This window comes from Mesoplodon mirus (genome assembly GCF_964341445.2).
Source record: "Mesoplodon mirus genome assembly, chromosome: 15".
NCBI lineage: Eukaryota > Metazoa > Chordata > Mammalia > Artiodactyla > Ziphiidae > Mesoplodon > Mesoplodon mirus.
The window spans coordinates 62,993,639-63,019,205 of NC_138991.1; the positions used below are offsets into that span (position 1 = coordinate 62,993,639).

General features: G+C 52.9%; 1 protein-coding gene across 3 annotated transcripts; it reads right to left on the minus strand.

Annotated features, from left to right (window-relative positions):
* Positions 1–168: 168 nt before the first annotated feature.
* NAA60 (N-alpha-acetyltransferase 60, NatF catalytic subunit) lies at positions 169–25,345 on the minus strand. Of its 3 annotated transcripts, XM_082643477.1 has the most exons (7): positions 25,183–25,345; positions 8,499–8,614; positions 6,471–6,600; positions 5,303–5,399; positions 3,826–4,055; positions 2,354–2,712; positions 169–1,524 (listed from the first exon to the last, which is right to left on the minus strand). In XM_082643477.1, the coding sequence occupies exons 2-6, from the start codon at positions 8,606–8,608 to the stop codon at positions 2,551–2,553; spliced, it is 729 nt and encodes a 242-aa protein (XP_082499603.1). In that variant the 5' UTR covers positions 8,609–8,614; positions 25,183–25,345; the 3' UTR covers positions 169–1,524; positions 2,354–2,550. The 3 variants fall into 3 exon arrangements, with proteins under 3 accessions (XP_082499603.1, XP_082499601.1, XP_082499602.1); XM_082643475.1 differs by lacking the exons at positions 169–1,524; positions 2,354–2,712 and having other exon boundaries at positions 3,631–4,055; XM_082643476.1 differs by lacking the exons at positions 169–1,524; positions 2,354–2,712 and having other exon boundaries at positions 3,631–4,055; positions 8,499–8,683.
* Between the last annotated feature and the right edge of the window lie 222 nt (positions 25,346–25,567).

Here is a 25,567-nt window from a genome sequence, read left to right on the forward strand (position 1 = left end):
CCAGGGCTGCATTCCTTGGCAGGGCAAGGTACAATTATGATCGTAAAAAACAATCGCCCTTTGAGCTGTAAGCTGTCCTTGGGACTTGCCAGGGGACAAGCAGCTCCTGGGCCGCCCTCAGCCATGGGGCAGGTCCACAGGCACAGGGCCTGCAAAGACAGGATGTGACCAATTAAAGTCTATTTATTTGTTTGTAGTAAGACAAAACATTATAATCCGTTCAACACTGGGCTGGACACTGCAGTGATAAGGAGGCGGGGAAGGAGGGGCAGGGCAAAGCCTCTGAGCTCAATTACGAATGTACAAGGTAGAACCTTCTGGAAGACTCTTCCCTTACCCTGAGGGGCAGAAATAAAAATCACATGATCATCATTGATTCAGATTAGAGAGGACACTCAGCTGGGCCTCAGCATGAAACCAGTGTCAGCGTGGAGGTGGGGAGTGGGGGGAGATGGAGTGCCCTTCCTGCCCAGGATCCACCAGTGAAGCCGCAGGAGCCCCGGGCCGGGAAGTTCTGAGAGAGGGAAGGACACGGTCACCGAGCCCCCACCTGGGGTGTTCCTGTCTCCTGCTCTCGTCCGGCGTGAGACTCTGTGCCATCCCCTCTGCTCCGGAGGGGCAGGCCAGGCAGCGAGCAGCTCTAGGGGCCCTGGCAGAAGGGGTGCCAGGAGCACGTGCTGTCCACGCGCACACTTCCAGGCACTGTCTCTGCCCCAGAGGTGGAGGGACCACAAAGCACGTGACTGTCCCCAGCCCCAAAGGCCGGGTCTCACTTGGTCATTGCGGTGCTCAGCTTCGTCCTGTCTGCACCTGGCCAGGCCTCGGAGCTGCTGCTCGTGGGGCTGGGGGGTTGGGGGAGAGGACCCCCAGGCCCTCAGCGGCGCCTGTCCTCAGCCCGGCTCCCTGAGGCAGAGCTGAATGGCACATCCACCATCTGACAGGCGGTTCCAATCGCTCGGGACAGAATGAAGCAGCCCGCGGGAAGAGGCTGCGGGAAGACTCAGCCTCCTAGTGGGGATGTCGGCACCTGTCTCGTTATCCGCCCGCACATGTGGGGAGCAAAGCCCCAGAGCTCAGTGTGTGGGTGAGAAGCCTCCCCAGCTGTGCCCAGCAAGTGTCAGCCCCGGGTGGAGACACCAGGGCTGCTCCCCGCCCCCCGGGCTTCTGGGTGCTGGTTCTGGACCAGGGGCTGGCCTTCCCATTATTTCGACCCCTCATTGTTCAGAGGCTCCTGTGTCTTTAGGGTCAAGTCTGTCCGTAACACTTGGGTTCCTCCCTCCCAGAAGTTTATTCCGACTTTGGAGGAAGGAGCTGGAAGGATCGGGCAGCGGAGGGGAAGAGGCCGGTGAGGGGCATGGGGAAGGAAGCCCTTTCCCATGCCCTTGCTCCCAGGGCAGCAGAAGAAACAGACCACAGTGAACGCTGCCACCCCCAGGTGCCCGTGAGGCTGGAGCACGTGTGGGGGCCCAGCCAGGGCTCAGCAGAAGTGAAGGTTTCCAGATTGGGAAGGAGGGCTGGAGGAGCCTGTGGGATAGACAAGAGGGGAGCAGGGGTGAAGGCTTCAGCAGAAACACTCTGCTTCCCTCCCCTCCCCAGGGGCCCAGCCTAGGAGCCCAAAGCTGGGCCCCTGGCGCTCCTGAAGTGTGAGCCCTCCTCCAGGTCCAGAGTCCCTTCCAGTGACCACTGGCTCTCCTCGGTCCCAGCACAAACCACAGTACCGACGGGGGTGCCAGCCCAGGAGGCCATGGAGCCCTGCCGCCTGGGCTTGGCCCACGTCACAATCCGCTCTAGGCCGTGTCCATGCACAAGGGGTAGACCTTGGAGTCCCCATGGCGCCTTCTAGCTCTGCCATTCCCTGAGGTCTGGGAGACCAGCTCCCCATGGTGCTCAGAAGCGGCCGCGTCTAAGCAGAGCTCTCATCTAGGTGCCCACCACAGGGTAAGGCCGCTGCTGTTAAAGTCGCCATCTACAGTGAAGTACCACCAGGGACACAGCAGCACTGATAACCCCTGGGAAGGGGAAGCTGAGTGTCTGGGGACAGGAGTAGAAGGGGCTTGATCTTTTGGTAACTTTTCAATTTCTGAACCATGTGAATGCATTATTTTTTAAAAAGTAGTTCAGGTAGTGAAAAGATAAAGCTCTGGCCAGGGCTCAAGAGCTCTGCTTTCCGTCCTGAAGTTTCTGAGAGACGTTCGGGAACTATCTCGGCCCCAGGCTATGCTTCCCAGCACCCTGAGCAGCAGATGCCCATCCAGGGCCTCCTGTTTTCATTGCTGAAAGCACCGCCTCCATTTCCTCAACCATGAGCCCACTGGGCTCTGCTCCCCTTTCTGCACCCCCTGCTCTGGTGTACCTGGGGGAGACCGGGCACGCCCCTGGACTCTCTTCTCCCGAGCCCACGTAGCACCGGGCCTGCAGGTGGGGCAGGCCGACAGGCCCGGCAGGTGCCCACCGGCTCCTCTGCAGAGGACAGCAGAAGTCAGATGGCCAGGAAGGTGGTTTCTACAGGGTGCCGAGGGGTGGGGCCTGGCAGAGACTGCCCGGCTGGCATCACATGGTCCGGCTGTACTCGATGCCGCCCTTGGTGGAGATGCTTGACCACGGCAGGAAGCTGCAGAGCAGGCTGTGGGCCTGGCGGTAGATCCTGTGCGGGATGGAACAGGGGCTCAGGTTTGCTAGCGCAGAGCCCAGGTGCTGGATGTAGTCCGTGCAGCTCTGTTAAGGAAGATTCCAACTCGCCTGCCCAACTGCCCCGGGGTGGCACTGTCAGCACAGTGACCATGGGGGCTGCATGCAGACAGCACGCCACTCTTGCAGGAGGCCAAGAGCCTGCTCAGTCTCTGCAAGGCTGGAAAGCCTCATCAGATGGAGGGGACTCTGCTGCACAAAATAATGCAGGGCAGAGCCTGGGTACAAGGGACCTTCTGGGTGAGGCCCCAGGCACCTGGACACCCAGACAAAGGCTGGACAGGACTGGGTGCTGGGGGAGGGGTCTGGAAGAGCAAGTGTTCCTAGTTCTCCCCTACGCTCAGTCCTCAGACTGGCAGGGCCCTGTCCCTGTGATGAGGAGGGGTCAGCAGTCCTGACCCCGTGGACACCCACAGAGACCCATCTTCACAGGAGCTAGGCCTGCAGGCTTTTGGGCCACCCTTGTCTTTCTTGTTTATTTCCCTGTGAAGTGGATAGATCCTGGACTCATTCATTTAACTTCTCTCTCTCACATACACACAGTATTTTGGGGGTCACACCCTATGACTATCAGGAAGTCTCCTGGCCTCCACCGAACCTGTCAAGGGCCAGAGAGAGTTAAAGAGGAGGAAGCAGGGCAGGGACACACCTCTGGGTCACGCACCCAGCAAAGAAGGTTTGAACCCAAGTGTTCAAAAACAGCAAACAGTTCGTTTCACCTCACTTGCTTGTCTTCTCCCCCACCAGCACACAGCCCCATGAGAGCAGGGGCTTCTGGCTGTTTCGTTCACTGTTGTGTCCCCCACGCACCTGGAACAGGAGGCTCTCATTCGATACTTGATGGATGGATGGATCTTGGGCCAGGAGGCTGAACACCCTCCCCTCACACCAGTCTAACGTCCAGTGAGCGCCGAGTGCCAGAGCTGGCCTGCTTTCCCAATGTCCACACCCAGACCGTCATTTCCCAAGATGTGCCGGCCAGACCCGCCCACAACAACATCTGGTCCTGTGAGCTTGGCCTTGTGATCCACAAGGCAAACTTGTGATCCATGTGAAGGGAACCACAGCTCCAGCTGGCGCACAGGCCCTGCTAGGAAACCACAATATCTCACCCCCGAAAGAGAAAGGATATAGGATGGTCCAGGGAGGGTGGCCACCGTTGATGTAGAGGACATAGGTGAAGCCATCTTTGAGGACCCCTCGGATGGAATAGTAATAGGGGAGATAGTGATGCTGCTTGAAGTCTCTGTTTTCATAGAAGTTTATAGCCGTATTGTTGGTAGTGAGGACGTGTAGGTAGATGGCTTTGCAGTGGTCCTGGGCGGTGGTTGATATGTGATCCTTTAAACTCTCAAGTAATAGGGAACCTGCGGAGGAAGAGGCGCAGGGCAAGTGGGAAGGAAGCGTGAGGCACACAAGGAAGTCATCTTTGCAGAGGTCTCTACAGATCTCTCTGCTTTTGGACCGAAGACCGACCTCCCATAACCAACCACTATAGAAGTCCCTAACATGGTCCGATGGGGCTTGTCACCTGAGGCCCTCAGGCATCCAGGACTGCGGATGCCAGCCTGCTAGTTCCCTCCCAGGGGCTGAACCCACAACAGAGACTCACTGATCTTTTTAGACAATGAAGTGTAAACCTGAGCCCAGGAAAATGTGGAACGGACACAAATGAAGACTCTGCTACTCACTGGCTGTGTGGCTGAGTGGGATGGGAATTTGGAGTCATGTGGGCAGCCTAGCACCCCAGGTGTGGCGGGCACCCGATAAATGGTGGCTGGCACTATTTTTCAATTATGTTTTCTACTCTTAATCAAGAATACCTTGGGTCTCTGTCATACAGAGTGAAGTAAGTCAGAAAGAGAAAAACGAATACCATGTGCTAAAGCACATATATGGAATCTAGAAAAACGGTACTGATGAACCTAGTGGCAGGGCAGGAATAAAGACACAGACGTAGAGAATGGACTTGAGGACACAGCGGGGAAGGGGAAGCTGGGACAAAGTGAGAGAGTAGCGTTGACATATATACACTCCCAAATGTAAAATGGATGCCTAGTGGGAAGCTGCTGCATAGCACAGGGAGATCAGCTCGATGCTTTGCGACGACCTAGAGGGGTGGGATAGGGAGGGTGGGAGGGAGGCTCAAGAGGGAGGGGATATGGGCATATATGTATACTTATAGCTGATTCGCTTTGTTGTACGATAGAAATTAACACAACATTGTAAAGCAATCATACTCCAATAAAGATACTAAAAAATATATATATCTTGGGATCAGACATAAGCTGTGTGTGTGGCGAGAGGCACGATAAGAGGTGCCCATTCCCAAATGAGGACATTTGGGAGCAGTTATTAATCTGATCTTGTCAGATTTGGGAAGGAGGCCATGGCAGAAAGACCTGGTGTTGTATGGAAAGAGGACAAGCTGAAGGCCAAGGGAGTGGGTGGGTCCATGGGTCTTGTTGGAAGGGGAGGAAGGATGAAGGTCTGGCCCCAAACAGAGGGACAGGGATGGAGGAAGAGACTGAGGGGTATTTATGAGAGACAATCGTCAGAACAGGGTGGGGGGGGCGAGTTGGCGATGGTGGTTTATGAACTCTGCCACTCTTACCTATGCCGTGCTTTCTGAACTCCTTCACTACTCCCAGGCTTAGGATGTACGCAACCTGTGTGTCAACAGAGAAGCTGGAGGCTAGAATATCTCCATCCTAAAGAGAAAGTCAGAAACAGTCAGGTCAGCAGTGGAGGCCCCGGTCCCACTGCAGGACACAGCTCACTTTCCAACTTCCCAGCCATGACACCTGGGGGGACACTGGAGCAGAGGGAACAGAAGACAATAGAGGGTCACCTCCACCCCCATGGAAACGAGAGGGTGTGGGCCCTTCTGTGAGAAACTGCAGATATAAGAGCACACAAAAAAATCACTTCTCTTGGGGTAGGTGGTAGACCAGACAAGGAGGGTCAGGGATGCCAGACGAGTGAAGTCATGGCGGGAAGAAGGAACCGCTCAGCGGGCCCTCAGCATGTGACAGTCCACCTGCCAAGAGACAAGACAGCCCAAGAGAGTGTGAATGTTTTAACTAGGGATCCTACACAGCCCCAGGTGGTCTCGCAGTAAAGGGGGAGGCGGGGGGTAGGGTGGGCAGTGGTGCCCTCCACCACCCTCCGCTGCCAAGGCCAGGCCAAGTGACACACCGCCCCATGTGGGTCTCTTGGTTCCGGAGATGCAATTCTGGACCAGGAGTGTCATGAATCCGACCAGCACAAGGTTCTTTTGTTCTTCTACCTCACAAAGAACTAGAAGGATCTGCCATGTGTATGGTTTTCTCTCCCCCACTGAAAAGGACACTTGGTGACTTGGCCTTTGTGTCCCGTCCACTGCTGAGTGGCTCCCACATGCTGGGAGTGGGCCGGCTCCCCACTCCCCACCCCATCCTCCACACCACAGTTAGCCTGGACACAGGTGGGCTTGCCATCGGTCTCAGGGAGGTAAGCATCCTTCCTGCTCTTCTGACTCGAAGCCCGCAGAAAGGCCAGTGTACCGTTTACCCGCCTCCCTACTTCAAAACGGCTGTCATTGTGAAGCCTGTGGTCGTGTTACTTAATGCATATACGACTGTGTCACGAACACACAGAAAAAAACCAACCAGGTACGAATCTCACATGCTGTCTGGGCTCCCAAGAGAAAGGGCCATGGAGCAGGCAGCGTGACTGTGTCACAAGGCCCCACAGTCCTGTCCAGAGGCACCGAATGCCAAGTCATTGCCGCATACACCCACCTCCTTGTGTATCTTGGTCCTACTTTTTATTTCAGCTACGATCATTCCCACGATGGCGCCCCTGTAGGTTGCGGCAAGGGAAAAGAACTTCTTGTTGGAGGTGATATCACGATACCATGAGTCTGGGTACCTGAAGAGGAGACAAACTCAGATGAACCGGCCAGGTCAAGTCCAACCCCCGTCGTGCTTCAGAGAGTTGAACCACAGGGGACCCTAGGCTGCTCTGTCCACCACTCAGGGTTGACGAGGGGTCTGCCCATCGCTCAGTCTCCACCGAAGTGTATCACTCTCAGAGTATTATCTTCTGAAAGCGGTTATCTGTCCGGACAGGACGGGAAATTTGATAGGAAAACGATCTTACAAGACACAGAGACAAGAGGGGAAAAACCTCTGATGACGCTGTCCCCTCGAGAGCAGTGCCTGGGGGGGCAGGTGGATGAGTTAAGATTGATGACCCCCGCAGCCCGTGGACACCTGGGTGATTTCCAAGAACTCTGTGAGACTTTTTCAAGACTGGGGGAAGTGGTGTGGGGAGAGCCAGGTTCGCTGCAGAGTGGCATTTGAGTTTCAGGGACAGGGCCTCAAGGGCAAGGTGTATCCAGCGTCACTGAGGCTGCTCACCAAGTGCCGTCCGAGGGGAGCAGGGAACAGAACCGTGATGCAGTGATGAAAAGGCAGACTCAGCCACAGCCAAGGAGGCTCAGTTGGGAGGGTGTATGGGTTTGTTTCCTAACAGACACAGCAGGTTAGCCCAGGATGCCTTTCACGAGACCAAGAGCTGGAGGAGGGTCTCAGACCCTCCTGGCGACACAGAGAGGTGCTCTACTAGGGTCTGCACTGTAGAGGCCACCGCCCGCCCACTGGAAGGTTCCACAGAACCTGAGCATCACCCAGGCTCCTCTCCTGGTCCTCATCACACTCCCGCCTTCTGACCCCAGCAGTGCCGGGTGGCGCGGCAGCCAGGAGGGGAGCTGCCACCACATGCTCTGGTGGGACTGAAGTTCTCTCCCTCATCTTTGGAACCTGAGGCCACAGGCCCAGGAAGCTGCAAGGAGAGGCAAGCAGGTCGGGCTCCTCAGAGGCACAGAGGCTCTGGCCGGTGAGGCTCTACCTGCCCCAGGTGACCCTCAGCAGGGTCTAACCTCGGACTTACTGGATTACTTTCCAGCGGTGGGACTGCTGGGATGACATTTATTTTCTAACCTATGAAGCCGCCGCTAACCCGTGGCCCCAGAAGGTGACAATTCACATTCCCATCGGGGACGTAAGGGAATCCCTCCCTTCCTGCCGGCAGCAGGTTAAACATGTCTGAGGCTAAGGCTCACGGAAATGTGATGACTGGCAGGATCTTGTTTATTTTTAATTTTTAAAAGTTTGTACTATTTTTCTCACTACAAGCTCTATGTGCATATTACAGAAAAATGTAGGAAATACAGACAAGTAAAACCAGAAAAACTTGTAGATGTTAATCATCCACCCACCCGAACTACCGAACACATTTGCTACGAGGTACATATCCTCCTAAGCTTTTATCTTGTATGTGTTTTTAAATAAAATGGGGATTGTGGTACATACTGCTTTCTAGTCTGCTTTTTCCACTTAATATCTCATAAAAAAACCTCTCCTTGTCAACATATATACCTCTAGGACAGGTTTTCTTTTCCCCCCGCAGAATAACATTATACTTTTGCATACACATACCCCGATGTAGGTAACCAATTCCTTTCTGTTAAGATACTTAAGTAGCTTCTCAATTTTCTGAATATTATAAGTAGCACTGCATGGAACATCTTTGTAACTAAAGATTCTCAGCCAAGCCCTTTCGGGGATCTCTAGGAACACAATGAGGTGCAAAGAGTCTGGTGGTAGTCAGGCAGCAGGGCCCGGGGCCCCGACAGGCGAGGTCACTCTGGGCCACCATGGCGCCTTCACAGCAAGCCTTTCAGCTTTGGCACCCGCAGCTCTGCGCACATCCCCCCCGCCACTCCCCATCCCCCAAGCCACAGCTGGGGACACTGCTCAACTTACTCGATGGGGAACCAGTCGCCGCACAGGTGCTTCACGGTGTCTATGTCATCGTGGCAGAGGAGACGCAGGCTGACCTCGCTGAGGGAGCTGGATGGCACCACCTCTGTCATTCACACCTGCAGGGAGGGAGGTGTCAGGAGGGCGGCCGCACCCACGCTGCCGCCTCCTCCTCCTCCTCATATAACCTGTGAGGCAAGCAAGGTGGGAAAGCTCGCACTGTCCCCCTGATGGAGTGTTCCTCCCCTCACAACACTCCCTGCACTAGGCATCACAGGCACACCCCCACCTCCGCCGTCCCTGCAGGGCAGGAAACCAAGGATCGGGAAGGCCTGGGAGGATGGGACCCAGGGTCCCCTCGCTGCTCACACGGGATACTCCTGAGCCCCACAGAGGGCAGCCCACCTCTGGTCTGTGTTCTCTCTTCTCTTGGCCCCTCTGAGCTGCCCGCTGAGCGCCCACACCAGCCCTAGTTCTGCCCAGAGGTTCTCACGTCTCTCTCACACCTGCTGTTTTTCCACTGGGGAGACACACGGCCCTGCCAGCCCTGACTCCTCCCAGCCTGGGCCAGTGGCTGCCAACAAACGACCCAGGGCTCAGCAGCCCCAGAGACCTGCTGGATTTAGAGTGGCACTTGCTGGGTGGGCCATTTCTCCTTCCCTATGTGCGCACAGAAGGACTTCAAGACATGGCAAAAGTTCAAGACAGGCCATGAGTAGCAACGATTAAATCAGGAAGCTACATTCAGTCCAGGCAGGAAGGCCACGGGTGGACTCTGACAAAGCACCTGCACCCCCAGGACTCAACGATCGCCAAGGAAAAGCCTAACCTCGCACTCTTGAGATCCTGCAGTCCCACGTCCCCCAGGGATGGAGGCCATCCTCCCAGTGCCTCCTGTGAAATACACAAAACACTCAAGGTTCCCACCTACAATGCTGGGCCTGAAGCCAATCAAGCCTCCAGGCCTAACTTCACGACTGCAGGTAACACTTGGCACCCGGGCACCATGACATCTGACACACACGGAACGGGTAGAATTCTACAAGACAACTGGCCTGGTCTCTTCAAAAAGTCAATGTCATTTAGGGACCTCCCTGGTTAAGAAATCTGCCTGACAATACAGGGTACACAGATTCGATCCCTGGTCCGGGAAGATCCCACACGCCATGGAGCAACTAAGCCCGTGCGCCACAACTACCGAGCCTGCACTCTAGGGCCTGCGCTCTAGAGCCCACGCACCACAACTAATGAGCCCGCGAGCCAGAACTACTGAAACCCATGTACCTAGAGCCTGTGCTCTGCAACAGGAGAAGCCACCACAATAAGAAGCCCGCGCACCGCAACGAATAGTAGCCCCCCGCTCACTGCAACTAGAGAAAGCCCGCACCCAGCAACGAAGACCCAACGCAGCCAAAAAATAAATAAATAAATTTATTAATAAAAAAAAGTCAATGTCATTTAAAAAAATAGACTAAAAAAGACAAGGAGACCTACAACCAAATATGATGTGTAAACTCTTCCTGGGAAAAATAAAAAATTAAACAACATTTTGGAGAAACTTAAATACTGGCTGGACAGTAGATGATGAATTTATGATGAAATTATCATGAAACTGTAATTAACTGACTTAGATGTGGAGGGTACAGTGCTTATGCAGAAAATCTTAGGAGATGCATTGCTGAAATACTTTGGAGTGAGGTATCATGAGGTCTAAAACTAAACAGTTCAAACATTTTTCAACTGCTTAGAATGCAAATGTGACAAAACGCTATTAGCGGTTGGACCTAAGTGGCAGGTTGATATAAAATAGGAACTTACTGTTCACACATTCAATTTTTCCACATATTTGAAAATTTTCATAATAAACATCGGGGTTGGGGCAGGGGGTAGCCTGAAGTTACCTAAACTGACTCTAGAAACCACAGTTCTATGAATGGGCACCATAAGAGTCCAGGCAATGCCCAAAGGTCAAAGGGAGCCCAAGTGCAGTGCCCTCCTGCTGTCCTGACCCTGCTCCTGATTGGTTCCCATGAAACACAGGCGTTTCCATGAGGGTCCCCAGGAAGGCCGTGTCCTAACCTGCCACCTGCCAGGGGCCGAATCCACCCTGAGGCTTGACCATAGGGCCAGTGGGGCAGCTGCTCAGTCTCTGAGACTTGGACATGACCCCAGTAGGCTCTGTCCAGCAAGAAGGGCTCCTTTGAGGGGCGGCCAAGGGTAGGCTGGGCAATGACAGGTCTGCCACCGTCCCCCTTCCCCTTCATGGCACCAGCCAGTCTGACACGGACTAGCTGGGGTGGGGGCTTTAAAGGTCAGGTCCACGGGGCTGGAAACATGGTGACCTTGGTGACCTTGAAGCAGACATGGGGTGAGCGGGGAGGCAGAGAGGAGGTACTACAGGATCTCCATGGCTCTGTGTCCACATCGGGTTCTGTCTTTCCAGCTCTCACCAGACCCTGCAGGGTAAGGACCATGCCACCTTGACAGGTCCCTCTGCACAGCACGGCTTGAGAGCCGAGATGAGAGGGGACCTGCTCTCTCTTCTTCCTCCGTGTTTTCAGCCAGCACCTGAGCGCTGCACACTCTGCCCACGTGGGGTCTGCCAGGTGGGGCCCCTCCTGTGACCCCCTGGCAGCGTGGAGGGAAGCTCATCGGGACAAGAAGCCGGTGAGCTCCTGCCTGAGGCCTGGTGGATCCCAACAGGCACCCTTCTTGAGAAGACTTGTCACTCACAGGGGACCTCTGACAGCCCACTCAGGCAGGGCAGAGACAGCTGCCCATGTCCTTGTTTTCAGATGATAGGACCAGGGACCAGGCCATCACAGACATTAACGTGAGAGGCCTCTGGAGAAAGGGCAGCCACAGCTGCCGGGCTGAGTTCTCGGCTCCAAACACAAAACAAAACCAAAACACCAACCAAACAACAAAAAAATCCTCCCAGACTTGGCAAATCTGACCTTCCCACATCGCCTGTGTTTTTCTTGTTGTTGGGACACACTTTCAGAAACCAAGATGCTGTCCGGCTCCATCTCTCGTGAACAGCTTGGCTGGTCCACTGCTCAGCAGCACCCCACCACCACCAATGGTGCCCAGGACGTTCTGGTGAATGTGACCTCAGGGACCTCAGGCCGGCCACCTCTTGGGAAATGGACTGTCGACCAAAAATGGCAACTCCTGAGTTTTATGAGTCATCTCTGTCCAGAATACATCCTGGCAGTCACAGCCAGGCCGTGGCTTCACGGTCATCCCAGACCGTACAGTTCCAGGAGCAGAACAAGGCCCAACACATCACACCTGCCACAACAAAGCACTGCTTCCTGCGAGGTTTCTAAACAACCCACTGCACACGTGACCCTCTTTCCCCCACAAAGGGAGAGAGTCCACAAAAAACCTCTAAAAGCACCCACGGAGGTGCTGCTAATCTTGTTGGCATGAAAACAACACTGTCGTTGTGTAGGAAATGTCCATATTCCTGAAGAGATGCACGCTGGTCATATAGGGGTGAAATGCAGAATGTTCTGGAGCTGAATTTAGCTGGAGCGAAGGTGGCAAAATGTTCACAACCATTGAACTGGATGACGGGTACACCAGGTGGATGTGTGAAAATGTTCCTAATTAAAATTAACCACCAACCTGCCAGACTTCTCCACAGGCTGAGTTTCCGGCATGGACGGCTGCTTCCCCAGGTGATGATGGAGGTACCTCTGCCATCCTGCACGAGGCCACCTTGCAGTGGCCACCCCGCCTCTGCACACCCCTCGCTGGGAACAGCACAGCGCACTCCCTGCTGGCCGCGGCTGCCCACCGGCCACATGCGGGAGCCCTGGAGGGTTGGGTGCCTGGTTCGGAGCTTTCCAGGGGCAGGAATACCATCCGGGACCCAAGTTAAACAACCCCCAAACTCCACCGCGGTTTTAAAGAGGAGGGTGTAGACACCCGAGGACAAGGGCGCCGCTTTAGAAGCTGCCCGAGGGGCTAAGTCTTAACCACGGGGCCAGTTGGCGCCCCTTCTCCTTCCCTCGCGGCCAAGAGCGGGGAAACGCAGGAAACCCCTGTGAAAACCTCGAGCCTTTGGGACGGTCGACAACCCCGCACCATCTGAGGCCGAGGCCTGGCCCTCAGTGCAGTCTTTCCAGAGAAGGCTCCTGAGACAGGCATCCCCCTCTCCCTGTGGCAACTGCCTTTAGGGAAAATCCTGGGGGACAAGCCCCAATACATCACCACCTGCCTAATCTGAGTGGCCAAACAGGATGCCCTATACACGTTCTGCTCAACACTCCAGTGAGGGCACAACCCCTGCTCTAAATTGAGCAAAGGAGTGTAAGCTAGAGCCCACTGTGAGCTCACCAAATAACAGCCCCAGTGTGGAAGCAACCCAAATGTCCATCAATGGATGCCTGAACCAATACAATGTGTGCATCCATGCGGTGAATATTTAGTACTGACACATGCTACAATGTGAATGAACACGGCAAACATGATGCTGAGTGAGAGACTGGACATAACGGGCCGCATACTGCACCTTACGATTCCATTTCCATTAAGTGTCCAGAACAGGCAAATCCATAGGGACAGAAGGCAGATTAGTGGTTGCCTACGGTGGGGAGTGGGGTTGGGAGGCTTGGAGGGTGATGGCTAAGGGTGTAGGTTTCTTCCGGGAGTGGTGAAAATGTTCTGACACTGAACATGGTGATGGCTGCACAGCTCTGTGAATACACTGAAAACACTGAATGGTACACTTTGGGTGAATTCATGGTAGGTGGACTGTATCTCAATAAAGCTGTTAAAAAGAAAACAAGGGCTTCCCTGGTGGCGCAGTGGTTGAGAGTCCGCCTGCCCAGGCAGGGGACACGGGTTCGTGCCCCGGTCCGGGAAGCTCCCACATGCTGCGGAGCGGCTGGGCCCGTGAGCCATGGCCGCTGAGCCTGCGCGTCCAGAGCCTGTGCTCCGAAACGGGAGAGGCCACAACAGTGAGAGGCCCACGTACCACAAAAAAAAAAAAAAAAAAAGAAAAGAAAAAGAAAAGAAAACAAAAACCAGCCCCAATCTTGAGAGTAAACGTTTCTTTGGTGAAATGGATAAAAACTATTCTTTCTGAAGGAAGTCACAGTAGATTCCAGAAAGAATCAGAAATTTTCCAGCCTGCAAGTCAAACTGCAGGGGCTCAAGCTGGTACCAGAGAGGGGCTCCTGCAGTGGGGCTGGTCCACACCCCACCTCCCCCAGCCCCCGCCTCTGAGCCAGGCCCACCAGGGTGGGGGATGGGGGCGCTCTGAGGAAGATGAGGCTGAAGGTCAGGGAGGCTGGAGGGAGGCACAGACTCACAGAGATGAGGAAGAGCCGCCAGCCCACCAGGGCCAATCTGGTAGCTTACTCCAGATTTGGGCCAATTTTAATATTTCATATTCAAAGAAAAAAAATCTGTCTTTGGCTTGGAGTGTGTAAGAAGTGACCAAAGAAAGTTATCGAGGCTCAACCAAGTACATCTGTGTTGTCTATGGGTTTTCACGGGGTAAGCTGCTTAGGTGATTTTAAGAAAGGAAAGATCAGGCTCAGATTTGCCCCTGTCTGGGAAGTCAACACAAAGCACAAATCACCGGATGAATTTCAAATCAACTTTTGGCTCCAATACCTGACCTGCACCAGGAAACTCCACATCGTCCTCTTCCTGGAAAACCAGCTCCAGGTGGTTTGTCTGGGGTTTGATGGGCTGAAGCCAGCCTGAGAAACAGGGTGACATGCCTGCCCACCCTCACTACCCTTGGCAGAGCTCCAGGTGTCTCACTGGCTGTGCCCCACTCTTCTCTCAACCAACAGCAAATGTGCTCTGAGCTCCCGCAGAAAGGAGCTGCAGGATGGGATACGTCAGCTCACTCTCACCAGTCTCTCATCCGGAGCTGGTAGGACAAGTGCAGGCAACCAACAAAACCAGCTGCAGAGCCTGGATCTGGGTGATCACAGGCAGACACAGGACACCCGGAGCCACAGGAAGCAAGGCCTTGACCTCTGGTACCTGCGGCAGGGGGCTGATTGCAAGGAGGCTGAGTGGGCACTTCCTGAGGGGACGGAAATGTTTTGTATCTTGATGGTGGTGGTTACACACACAAACACATATGTATACACACACATATATACACACATGTTAAACTCATTGGGTACATTTTGTCATATGTCTATTAAACTTCAATAAAGTTGATTTTAAAACATTAAAAAAATTGAGGCTTGATAGCAAAGAGAGAGACTCATAATAAACGACCATCTCTTATGTCCTGGGATTTATACATTTTCCCCCTAGTACCCTTGGGATAATGCTCTTGACCAAAGAGGCAGGATTTGTTCCCTGTTCAACTTTCAAGAAGAACACTGGGCTCTAAGACACACAGCTATTTGTGGATTCTTGCATCCCTATTAAAAGTACTTCCGTGTTTTCAAAGGCCATTTCTTTAGATGCCTTGATTTAAAAATAGAAACACGTCACATTTAACTAAGGGAAAATGCAGCATGTCATAGTGTTAATCTGTCCCAGCCCAACCAACAGGAGTGGAGAAAGGGGCAGGAAGGCTTGGGGAATGGAGAATCTGGCGCCCGTGTGCCAGAGAGAAAGGAATGGTGCCAGGGAGGGCGAGGTCAAGGCGGCGGTGGTGGTGCAGGTGGGAGGCTGGTGTGGCTGGTCCACCGCTACGGGAGAGGCCGGGGACTGACATCTGACACCTGTGGGGACCCCACTTGTCTGCCCGGAACTGATCTCCTATCACTATGGGCCACACTAAGGGCTTAAGAGACAAGGATTCTGAAGACTCACTAGAGAACAGAGGCCGGTGGGTGAAGCCAGAGCACAGCCCCCGAGTCAGCCCTCTGTCTTAAGGCCTGGGGTGCTGGTGGACGGGCACTGAAGCCGCACAGGCCACCTTTCGGTACGTTTCTCTACAAAGACACAGACACGCCGATACTATGAAAGCAGGGACATGCTGTACGGGAGAAGGCATAGTTCAGGCCTGCAGGGAGAGTTCTCCCCAGGTTTCCTGGGTCTTCATCCTGTCCTTGGCCTTTAGGGGTCAGTGGGTGGAACAATTCCAGGAGGGACAGAAACCGGATTCTCCAAGACAATGAAGGACCCACCAGCTCACTTCTCGGTCCATCCTTTCTCCTTCCCCAAACCTTGTCCTTGTGGGCTGTCTGCAAGCCTCAGCTTCCTTCTGAGCTGAAATGACCTCTCGGGTCCCTGTACTGAAGTCCACGTGGTGGCTGGGGGTGGGTGGTGCCTGATCACCTAGGCATCCCCTCCCCGACCACACTTCCCGAGCGCCTCTGAGTGCTCAGCCAGAGGGATGGAGTGAAAGCCAACATCCTGGGAGCATCTTCCATCCCCCTCCCATTGCCAAGTGCTGGGATTCAGAACCTGGGAGCTTGGAATGGGATTGTTCCAGTTTTGGGAGGGGTTTCCTGGCACCAGCAAGATCCCCACGGCACACTCCACTCCCAACCAGTGAAGAAAGCCATACACAACCCTGTTTCCTGGAGACCACTCCCCTCTACAGACTGTGTCCTGATGCCCCAGGTCCACAGGGCCTCTCCCTCCTTCAAAGGCACTGCTTCTCAGTCCCGAACAAGCCATACTTAACTTTTAAAAACTGCTCCCATCATCTTAATGGCTTGAGAAGTGCTCTGGACTCCACCTTGACCTCAGCAGACTGCCAGTAGTCAGGCCAGCCATGACCACATTGCCCCTAGAACCTTCCCTTCCTTCTTTTCTTTTCTTTTCTTCTTTAAAATTTATTTTATTTAATTTTATTTATTCATTTTTGGCTGCGTTGGGTCTTCGGTGCGGTGCGCAGGCTTCTCACTGCGGTGGCCTCCTCCGCTGCAGAGCACGGGCTCCAGGCGCGCGGGCTTCAGTAATTGTGGCACACGGGCCCAGTCGCTCCGCAGCATATGGGATCCTCCCAGACCAGGGCTTGAAACCGTGTCCCCTGGATTGGCAGGCAGACCCCCAACCACTGCGCCACCAGGGAAGCCCCCTTCCTTCTTTTCTTTTACTCCTGTTGGTTCAAAATGGTCCTTTCTCCTTGCTGAGGCTAGGCCACCCTCCACTTGTGCTCTGGACTCTGTGCCCTCCACGTGCTCCCAGACCCTGCAGGGATGCTGGAGTCACCATGCCCAGGTCAATCCCAGCTCTGCTGTCCACTGGGACATCTCTGTCCTGCTGCATGCTTCAGCTCTCCTATCCATCGCTGGGAAGATAAATGAGATGGCCACTAATGGGTACCCCAGTCCCTGGCCCAGCTCCACATCTCCTCCCTGCCTGGCCCAAGCACACCTTCTCCAACATTTTCGATCTGCTCTTTTGCACAAATACCCTCCAGTGCACACCGCCCCCTCTCTCCTGGACAAGCCTCCCACCACCTTCTCTCCCTTCAATGGAACTGCCCGCACTGCCACATTTGCTGCCACTTTCTTGCTTTACTCCCGCCCCAGCTCCCCTCTGGCCTGGCCTCTGCTCCAGCACATGGTGACAACACACTGACAGTCTCCCCCACTGCAACCCAGCAGCCTCCCTCAGGAGTCACCTCCCTAAACTCACTACAGCTCACATCTCCGTCAATCCCCTTCCTGAGCCCTCAGCTCCCTGCACCCTGTGACAAAGCACCGCCCTGGTCTGTCCCCAGCACTCCAGGTGTCTTCTCAAGCGAAGCACAGGGAAGATTAGCACACACTCGTCCATGGCACAAGAATGAAAGACCGCTGGGCCCTCGGGAGTGTGAAATTCTGCAGGCGCCAGGCCTATCGGCTTGAAAAACCCAACAGCCATGGACTCCAAGCTCTTGCCTTCAGGATGGATGATGCAGAAAAGGAACTATAAGCCAGTGATGGATACAGGGCACCGCCCTGCACATCAGTAAAATGGGCTGAAGGGCTCAGAACGGCAAGTGAGGGAAACTGAGCACTCAGCACAGCTTGTCTGTTCAAATGAGCAGCCGCCCGTGGTGGGGCAAGCCGTCTCCAAAGCAGCCTGGGCTCCTTCCAAAGCCTCAGAGTAGGAGGAACATGAATAATTTACAGGCGACAAGAAACAAACACCCAGCACTCCAGTTCCAAAGAGCCTCCCTCGTACAACCCACTTCATCGTGCCCAGAGGGGAGCCCACGTATTCCTCACACACAATTTAAGACACATCCCTTCAAACATGAACTGATAACAGTGGAGGATTCCATTTGTGTGAAATTCTAAAACTGGCTGAAGGAACCGATGGCGACAGAAATGAGAATGTGGCTGGTGGAGGTCAGAAGACACTGAGAGGGGGCAAAAGGCGACCCACTGGGTTGGCAGTGACGTTCCACGTGTCCTTTGGGGTCACCAACCGTGTGCATCTGCACACTTCCCGATTTAAAAATAAGACAACGGGTGGTCCAGGAGCAGTCCTGGGGACAGCCCATTTTGGCTTTCTTCTGGGCCAAAGCTTCTATCACCTCCCGCCCATTCCACACTGAGAATCCATTCAGTCATTTGTTTACCAAAATTGTACTAAAAACCCAGGGACTGCTCTAGGCACTGGGGTCGCAGCAAAGAGCATCGTTGGACATCTCTGATTATTGGGGGAGCTACTGAGCAGAGAAGGAAGGTGTGTGTTTTCCTGCACTATTACCTAAATACTCTCAGAAACCCCTTCTTTTGCTTGAGGAATTCTGAGGCAAACAGCACATCAATGAACAGGAAAAGTGCTGTCCACCAGGCTGGGCTGGGAGGGGTTAACACAACTGCGGGAAGGGATGCTCTTCTCCCTCAGCCACAGGAAAGGTGAGGAATCCATCCCCTTGCCTCAGTCAAGATGTTTTTCTTGGGCTTCCCTGGTGGTGCAGTGGTTAAGAATCCACCTGCCAATGCAGGGGACACGGGTTCGAGCCCTGGTCTGGGAAGACCCCACATGCCGTGGAACAACTAAGCCTGTGCACCACAACTACTACTGAGCCTGCACTCTAGAGACCGTGAACCACAACTACTGAGCCCACGTGCCACAACTACTGGAGCCCGCATGCCTAGAGCCCATGCTCTGTGACAAGAGAAGCCACTGCAATGAGAAGCCTGCGCACCTCAATGAAGAGTAGTCCCGGCTCGCCGCAACTAGAGAAAGCCCGCGCAGCAACGAAGGCCTAACACAGCCAAAAAAGAAAAGATCATGTTTTTCTTATTTGTTCTGCCTCCTCGAATCAAAGAGTTCTGGGAGGCAAAATATTGAGGCCCGAAACGTCCCATGTGTGTGGGACACAAACAAACAAGAGGATCATTGATTCACAACATTTCTCAGAGGGCCTGTGAAGCAGGAGGCAGCAGAGTCCAGGGCTAAGCAAAGCTTCGAGGCCACCAGATCTGGGTTCAAATTCACTGTCCAGCCGCCTGCCATGTGCGGGTTATGAGACGCAGGGAGGGCTATAAAGTGGGGATGGAAGTCCTCATAGGAAGCATGCAAAACGCCTGCCAGGCAGTGAGATGTAAGCCCTCTGCAAAAGGTGGTCGTGACTGCCAGGTGCCAAGTTCTCTGCCAGGGGCCGGCGAACTTGGAGACCCGCAGTTGGAACTTGGGCCATCACCAGATTCTCGAGGATGAGAAGGCAGAGATAAGGGCACTATACAGCTCAGGGCATCCTGCGTTTCAGAGCTCTGCCCTTTAACTTTACACTATATCCCAAGATGAGACATCTTATTTTGTTTTAAATTTTATTTCATCACTTTGCTTTTTACCTCATGTCCATGGTAAAATGACCAGATGCGGAGGGCATGTCCTCGGACCACTGTGCACGTATGCCACCTGCGACCCCCCACACTCCTTCCAGAGGCAGAATCCTGTGGTTGTTCTAAGGACCAGCATCCCAGCAGTTGATGGGCGGCCAAAGGATTGTTCGTCTTTTGTGGCCCCACTTGGTCAGAATTGGGGAACTACAGCCCAGGTTTGGGGACAGACAAGGACAAAGAGGGAAAACAGAGACAAGAATGTGACCTGGGAGAAAAGGGGCCACTGAACTGGGGGCCAGAGATGTGGAGCCAAGAGCAAACCCCGAGGTCCCCTCTCCTGAAAGCTTCAGGCACATCTCCTCTTCCTGGAACAGAAACGAAGTGCAGGCGCGCCTCCACTGCCCACCACACGTTCACACCCACGGACTTGGTCAGAGCGCGAAGCGGAGACAGCCGGGCTTGGGCTGGACGGGTCACCAGGACGGCTGGGCAAGAGGCGCCACTGCCCCATGGCTTTTCAACTGGGGATCTTGGTCAAGCTGGGACAGGGCTGCCAAGAATGCTGATTCCCAGTTCAGATCGAGGGAGTGGGTCAACCAGTTGGGTTTAAAAACAAAACAAACAACAACAACAAAAAAAACACCTGTAAATACTAGGTTGGGGCTGATGGTGGTAAGTGTATGCATTTAACGGTAGTAAAATGTATGTATTAAATACACATCCTTGGACTTCCCTGGCGGTCCAGGGGTTAAAACTCTGCACTTCCACTGCAGGGGGCACGGGTTCGATCACTGGTCGCAGAAGTTCCACATGCCGCAGGGTGCCGCCAAAAATTAAACACATGTCCTTGACTGACACCCAAGACTGGACCCTACTGAGAGCTCTAACCCAACTGAGAGCGAGTGAGTTCTTCCACAGAAAACCTGGGCGGCTGCAGGTGCCCTTAGCACTGGGGCAGTGGGTGAAATGGACCACTGGCTGCTCAGTTTGAAGGGGAAAAGCACAGCAAAGGGGGCATCGGGCTTCAGAAACCCTGCCTGCCCCTCACCGCTGCCGCTTCAGCAAACCAGCCCCACCACTGGCCTTTCTGCACTTTTCCCATCTCACTCTGCTGGGTTTTTTTTTTTTTTTTTTTTTTTGTGGTATGCGAGCCTCTCACTGTTGTGGCCTCTCCCATTGCGGAGCACAGGCTCCGGATGTGCAGGTTCAGTGGTCATGGCTCATGGGCCCAGCCGCTCCGTGGCATGTGGGATATTCCCGGATCCAGGCACGAACCCGTGTCCCCTGCATCAGCAGGTGGACTCTCAACCACTGCGCCACCAGGGAACCCCTGCTGGGGCTTTTTGTTTTATGTTTGATTTTAATCTCTACTTCTCTGGGTTTGCATTTAAGATCCTTCAGAAACCAATAGATATTAAATGTGAAAGTGGGTCAAATTTGGTATAAATTAACAGTTGATCACGAGGTTAACTTTTATAACAAAAATTATTTTTAAAAGTAATTCAACCTCCTGTCAGCAATTGCCTCTGGAATTAAGGCAGACGTTGGTGTCCTACATCACTCGCTTCTGTATCATTTGAGCTTTTTTTTTAAAACAATGAGCTTGGGTTGTTTTTATTAACAGAAAAAAACAAGACTTCCAGGTGGTATGTGAAAATTATGAATACATCTTTTATATTAAAATAATCTGTTTTAATTAGTAACAACTTGGGAATTTTACAATGTCTCTTCAAAGTATAAGTAGAATGGTTACCCATTTTGCCCCCAAATAGACCCTCTTAGTGCCAACGTTTAAGCCACATACCCTTAGAACAGAATGGCATTTATGCACTGATGCTAGAAATAAACATTCTAAACACAGACCCACATTTGTAATGAAGCAAAGAGGAGGTAGTTGTGGATAAGGATGCCGAATAGACTTGTGAAAATATTTTAAAGAGTTCCTGTGCAACTATTAAAAAGAAAATTTAGTGGCCATATAAAAATCAATTTTTAAAACTATTCATAGGTTTCAGGACAGCCATTTAAAAAAAAAAACGTTTAAAAAGAACATTCCCCTTTTGTTAAATGCTGTTTAAAACTATGTTTGTGAAGCAAAAACTTGAAATCCCCTCCTCACCCCAGTCCCAATAAAATGACATTCACAGTTTCTTGCGTTTCCTACAAGAAAATAAACTTTTAATAGGAGAGGGCTTGCCTGGTAAGAGGCCCAAGGGGTCTTCTGAGGTGGTGGTTGCACTGGTACGCTCATGCCATGACCGCTGGTCAAGCAGTGTGTATACTTCAACAAAAAAGTTAAAAATGGGAGGCCAGAGGAGAAGCAATACTGTAATTTGACAGTAAGAGTAGAAAGAGCAGCAAATATCTGACCAGCAAGACCTTCTGAATAGTTTACAACTAGTCAGGAGTCATCTTCTAAAAATAAAAAAAATTTTTTTGAAGTAGCAAACAGCTACTGAATGCTACAGAAACCATGGAAATATTGTTGTATTAACATTTTCCAGATAAAAATCATTTTCAGTAGCTAAGGGACAATTACCCAAAGACTATTTTATAAAATGAAATTGCTTTCTTCTCAGTTATTTTTAAGATGGGCTCAAATTTCACTACTTTGCTGCCCCAATACTTTGCTGCCCTATTTCAGGAATGCAGGAGACAAAAAAGAGGAACACAATTTGCTTTCTAATAACAACAAGAAATAGAACTGGGAAGAATTTCTTTTTTTAATGTGGTCTGTTAAAGATGACAAAATACTTTTCTTTGGTCTTCCTGTGGAAGCAAAGGGGACAAACATTTGTTCTGTGTCCCTTTCCACAATCAGCTCCTCTTTGCTTCTTTACAATTGTGCATCTCATTAGAACGTTTAGAATGTTTACTTCTGGTACCAGTGAACAAATGCCGTGCTATTCCAAGGGTATGGGGCTTAAACGTTGGCACTAAGAGTCTATGAATTGGAAGAGACATTTTAAAGGCTCTACGTTGTCACACTCACAGGTGGTTCTCGCCATCAATATTCAGAGTGTTGGACCCCTCCCTGCCATGTAGGCCCTGCCTGAGCAGGAAGTGGGCCTCAGGTGAGGAGATGGGGAGTCTGAGATGCCCACAGGACGGGACTAGGGACTGGCCCTCATGCATGGTTACTCCCCCTCCACCTGACCATCCAGGCTCAGTGCTGTGGGCACCTCGGGGTGACTGTCACGTGTCTGCCAGCCTCTGCAGTGGGGCACTCAATGGAGCACTGGTTCCACTGTTGATGTAGACCCCAAACTACTTCCTGCAGAAAGCCCTGGCTCCCTGCTCAGATCCCCTTCCCATCACTCCACAAGCACTGAGCAAACACCTTCAGGTTCAGAGTGGAACATCAACCCTACTATGTATGTGCTCACTGGGTTTTCAAACACATAGGCCTCTCTTTAATCAGCAGTGTAAGATATCTGGGCTTCAGATAACCCTGACCTAGCCTGTCAGCCAGCCTCTATCAGAGGTCACCCTAAAAAGAATGATATTTAGGGAAGGAGGCCTGATCCTGGAGTTATCAAAGACACTTAGAAATATTCATTGAATGAAATTCAACATTTGGCCTTAGCCAGAATGAGACCCAGGAGTTCCAGCATCATTTCACAAATCAGCATTTTACTTGAAAGCACTGCACATGGACAGAAGCAGGACCAGCTTCGGCACAGAGTCTATATCCCAATCTAGCTTTCTGCAAACAAAGAACTGAGGTGGAAAAGCCAAGAGGACTTTGTGGATTGCTTCCAGAAAGAGATGTCAGGGGAGGAGGTGTTGGCGGTAAGATGTAGAGATGCAGGAGCCACCATTTAAGAGAAAACATGGCCTGACAAGCAGCCAGCCTTCTACTCAGGTAGGAGAGCTGTCACCAACAAGGAGAGACCTCTGGGTCATTTTAGCAGAGCAGAGATATGCACTGCCCCGCACTCAGAGCTCTGAGGATTCTTCTCTACACTGTGTTCCTTGTGGCTGCTGCCAGGTAAGGATGCTGTGTCCACCTGGTCTAAACACACCTCGGGCTGCCTGAAGACAAACTGCTGCTAGCAGGTCCAGTGAGGCTGGGACCGTCTGTGGGGCAGAGCACCTGGTGAGCAGTGACAGCACCAACCTTCTTAGTTCTACTGGGTGTCTTTTATCTCTCCAATCTCCTAACATCCAGGGATTTTCTTCCATTCCAGGCACAGGCCAAGTTGCCAAGCAACCTCAACAAGTCACATCAGAAGTCTGAGAGTGGGTGCGGTTAAAATAAACATGGTGATAAAGTCACTGTAAGTTACATCGGGAGAGGCTAAAGATAAGACACACACAGACCTTTTAAAAAAGTGTCTGTATTTTTTATTCTGGCTTGTGAGCACCACACCATGCCTTGACTTTGTTACTTACAGGTTTTAACCATCTTTATAGAAACCCAGCATGTCTGCAAGCTCAGTGAGATGGAACTCCAGCAAACTGTGGCCCAAAGGAGAAGGAGCTCACGCACACTGCTTTCTCAAAGGGCCAGTTTGCACTTTAATTGTGACGTACAAAATCCTGGAACAGGGGAGATGAAGACCTAAGTGCACAGCCATGACTGACTTTGTCCATTTGTTAAATGACTGACGTTTATATTTCAGCCACCCTTGAGTTTCTTCTGGTGTGGAATCCCTTCTTCTCTAACTGAGCTTAACTCAATTCAGGGATTCTTGTGAGAGAGTACTTGTTTTGCTCCAGCCCCTTTTAATTCAATGTTGTTCAAGACTCCCCTTCTCCCCACCTCGCAATCCAGTACTACTGGCCAAAGAACTTCTAAGACTTATCTGTACATCACAAAGTACTACACGGAATGTGGTATTTCTATAGATGACCTGGAGTCACAGTGACTTTCCCGGTTCAGTCAGTTAAGCATTAACTAGAAGTTTTCTGCCTTCCATGCCCCGGTAAAATATCTGCAACCAGCAATGTTCTCTCCAGTTCTGACTCTCTGATTAACAACCACTCCAGGTACCACAGGGAGCTACCCTGTGGGGCTGTTATCCTTTTCCTTCAGGACAAATTAGTAAGAAAATGGCATGGCTCAAGGATTTGGCAGAATGAAAACAGACCAATGAAGCAGGCAGTGTCCATGTTTATTGCAGAGTAACTCCTTTCCTCATCTACAGGCCCTGGGCTCCGTCACCCGCTGGGCACACAGATCTTTGCTGTCAGTGGTCTAGGGAAGGCACTCAGCCTCCCTGAAAATCTTCCTGGGGCACAAACCACAGAAGCTATAGATTCCCTCTATTCCTTGGGAAGTGCCCGATAGGGCAGAGGAGGTCAGAGGTGGTGTAGGGGTCTGCATGGCTAGTCTGTAAACTACCAAAAACGTAAGGAATAAGTTATCTTAACCAAAATGTACAGCTGAAGAAGTAAGATGTGGAGACGACCAAGAAAGATTCCCAGGCTTTCAGGAGTTCACGGGAGGGCAAACAAGTCGGCAAATAGCTACAATCCGTGCAACAAGTACTAAAGCAGAGGTAGGGCCGGGCGAGGCAGCGGTGAATCACTGAACTGTGAAGAGGACAGGCCCTGCACCTCCCGTGAGACCTAGGGTGTAGTAAGGGGCAGGCTGACCTGAGGATCCAAATTTCCCCACCAACTCGTCCTGGGGCCTCGCACGGAGGCGTCCCAGGCAAAAGGGTCGGAATCGCGCCTCTCGGCACCCCTGGAGTCTGGGGTCGCGGCTCCCTCCTCACCCTGGGAAGCGTGAGCTCTGAGGCCGTCCCGAAACACCGCGGAAAGATCTGGGCTCCGACTGGCGTGGGCCGCGCCCCCGGCCTCCCTTGAACGGACGGGCAGTTCCGCGCCCCGCCAGGGCCGTCTAGGTCCCCCTGCACCCCGGCCGTCCCCCCAGCTGCGCTCCCTGCCTCTCACGACCCACGTCCCCGCCGGGTCCGGCGCCCCACTGCAGGCCCGAGCCCGGGATGCCTCACCTCGGGAGGGAGCCGGCGGCAGCGGACGGCGTTGTGAGGCTCAGTGCATCCTCGGTTCTCAGGGAGCCAGGAAGTGGGACCGCGCGCAGCCCGCAACGAGTTATGTAACCAGCAGGGGCCGCAGCCTGGACGGAGGCGGCTGCCCGAGGCACTTCCGCCTCCCGCTTCAGGCCGGCGGCGCAGGCCCAAAGCCCATTGGCCACCGGCGCCCACGTGAGGCGCCACCTCTCGACGCCGCCGCCGCCATCTTAGGAGCTGGCAGGCCTGGCGCGAAGCCGAACACAGGAGAGGCTGGGATGCTGGCGGTGGGGCTGGGGGCGCGCCTCCAGGGGGCGCGTCTGCTAGCGGCTGGCGAGGCTCTGAGAGCCAGCGGAGGGTCCGAGAT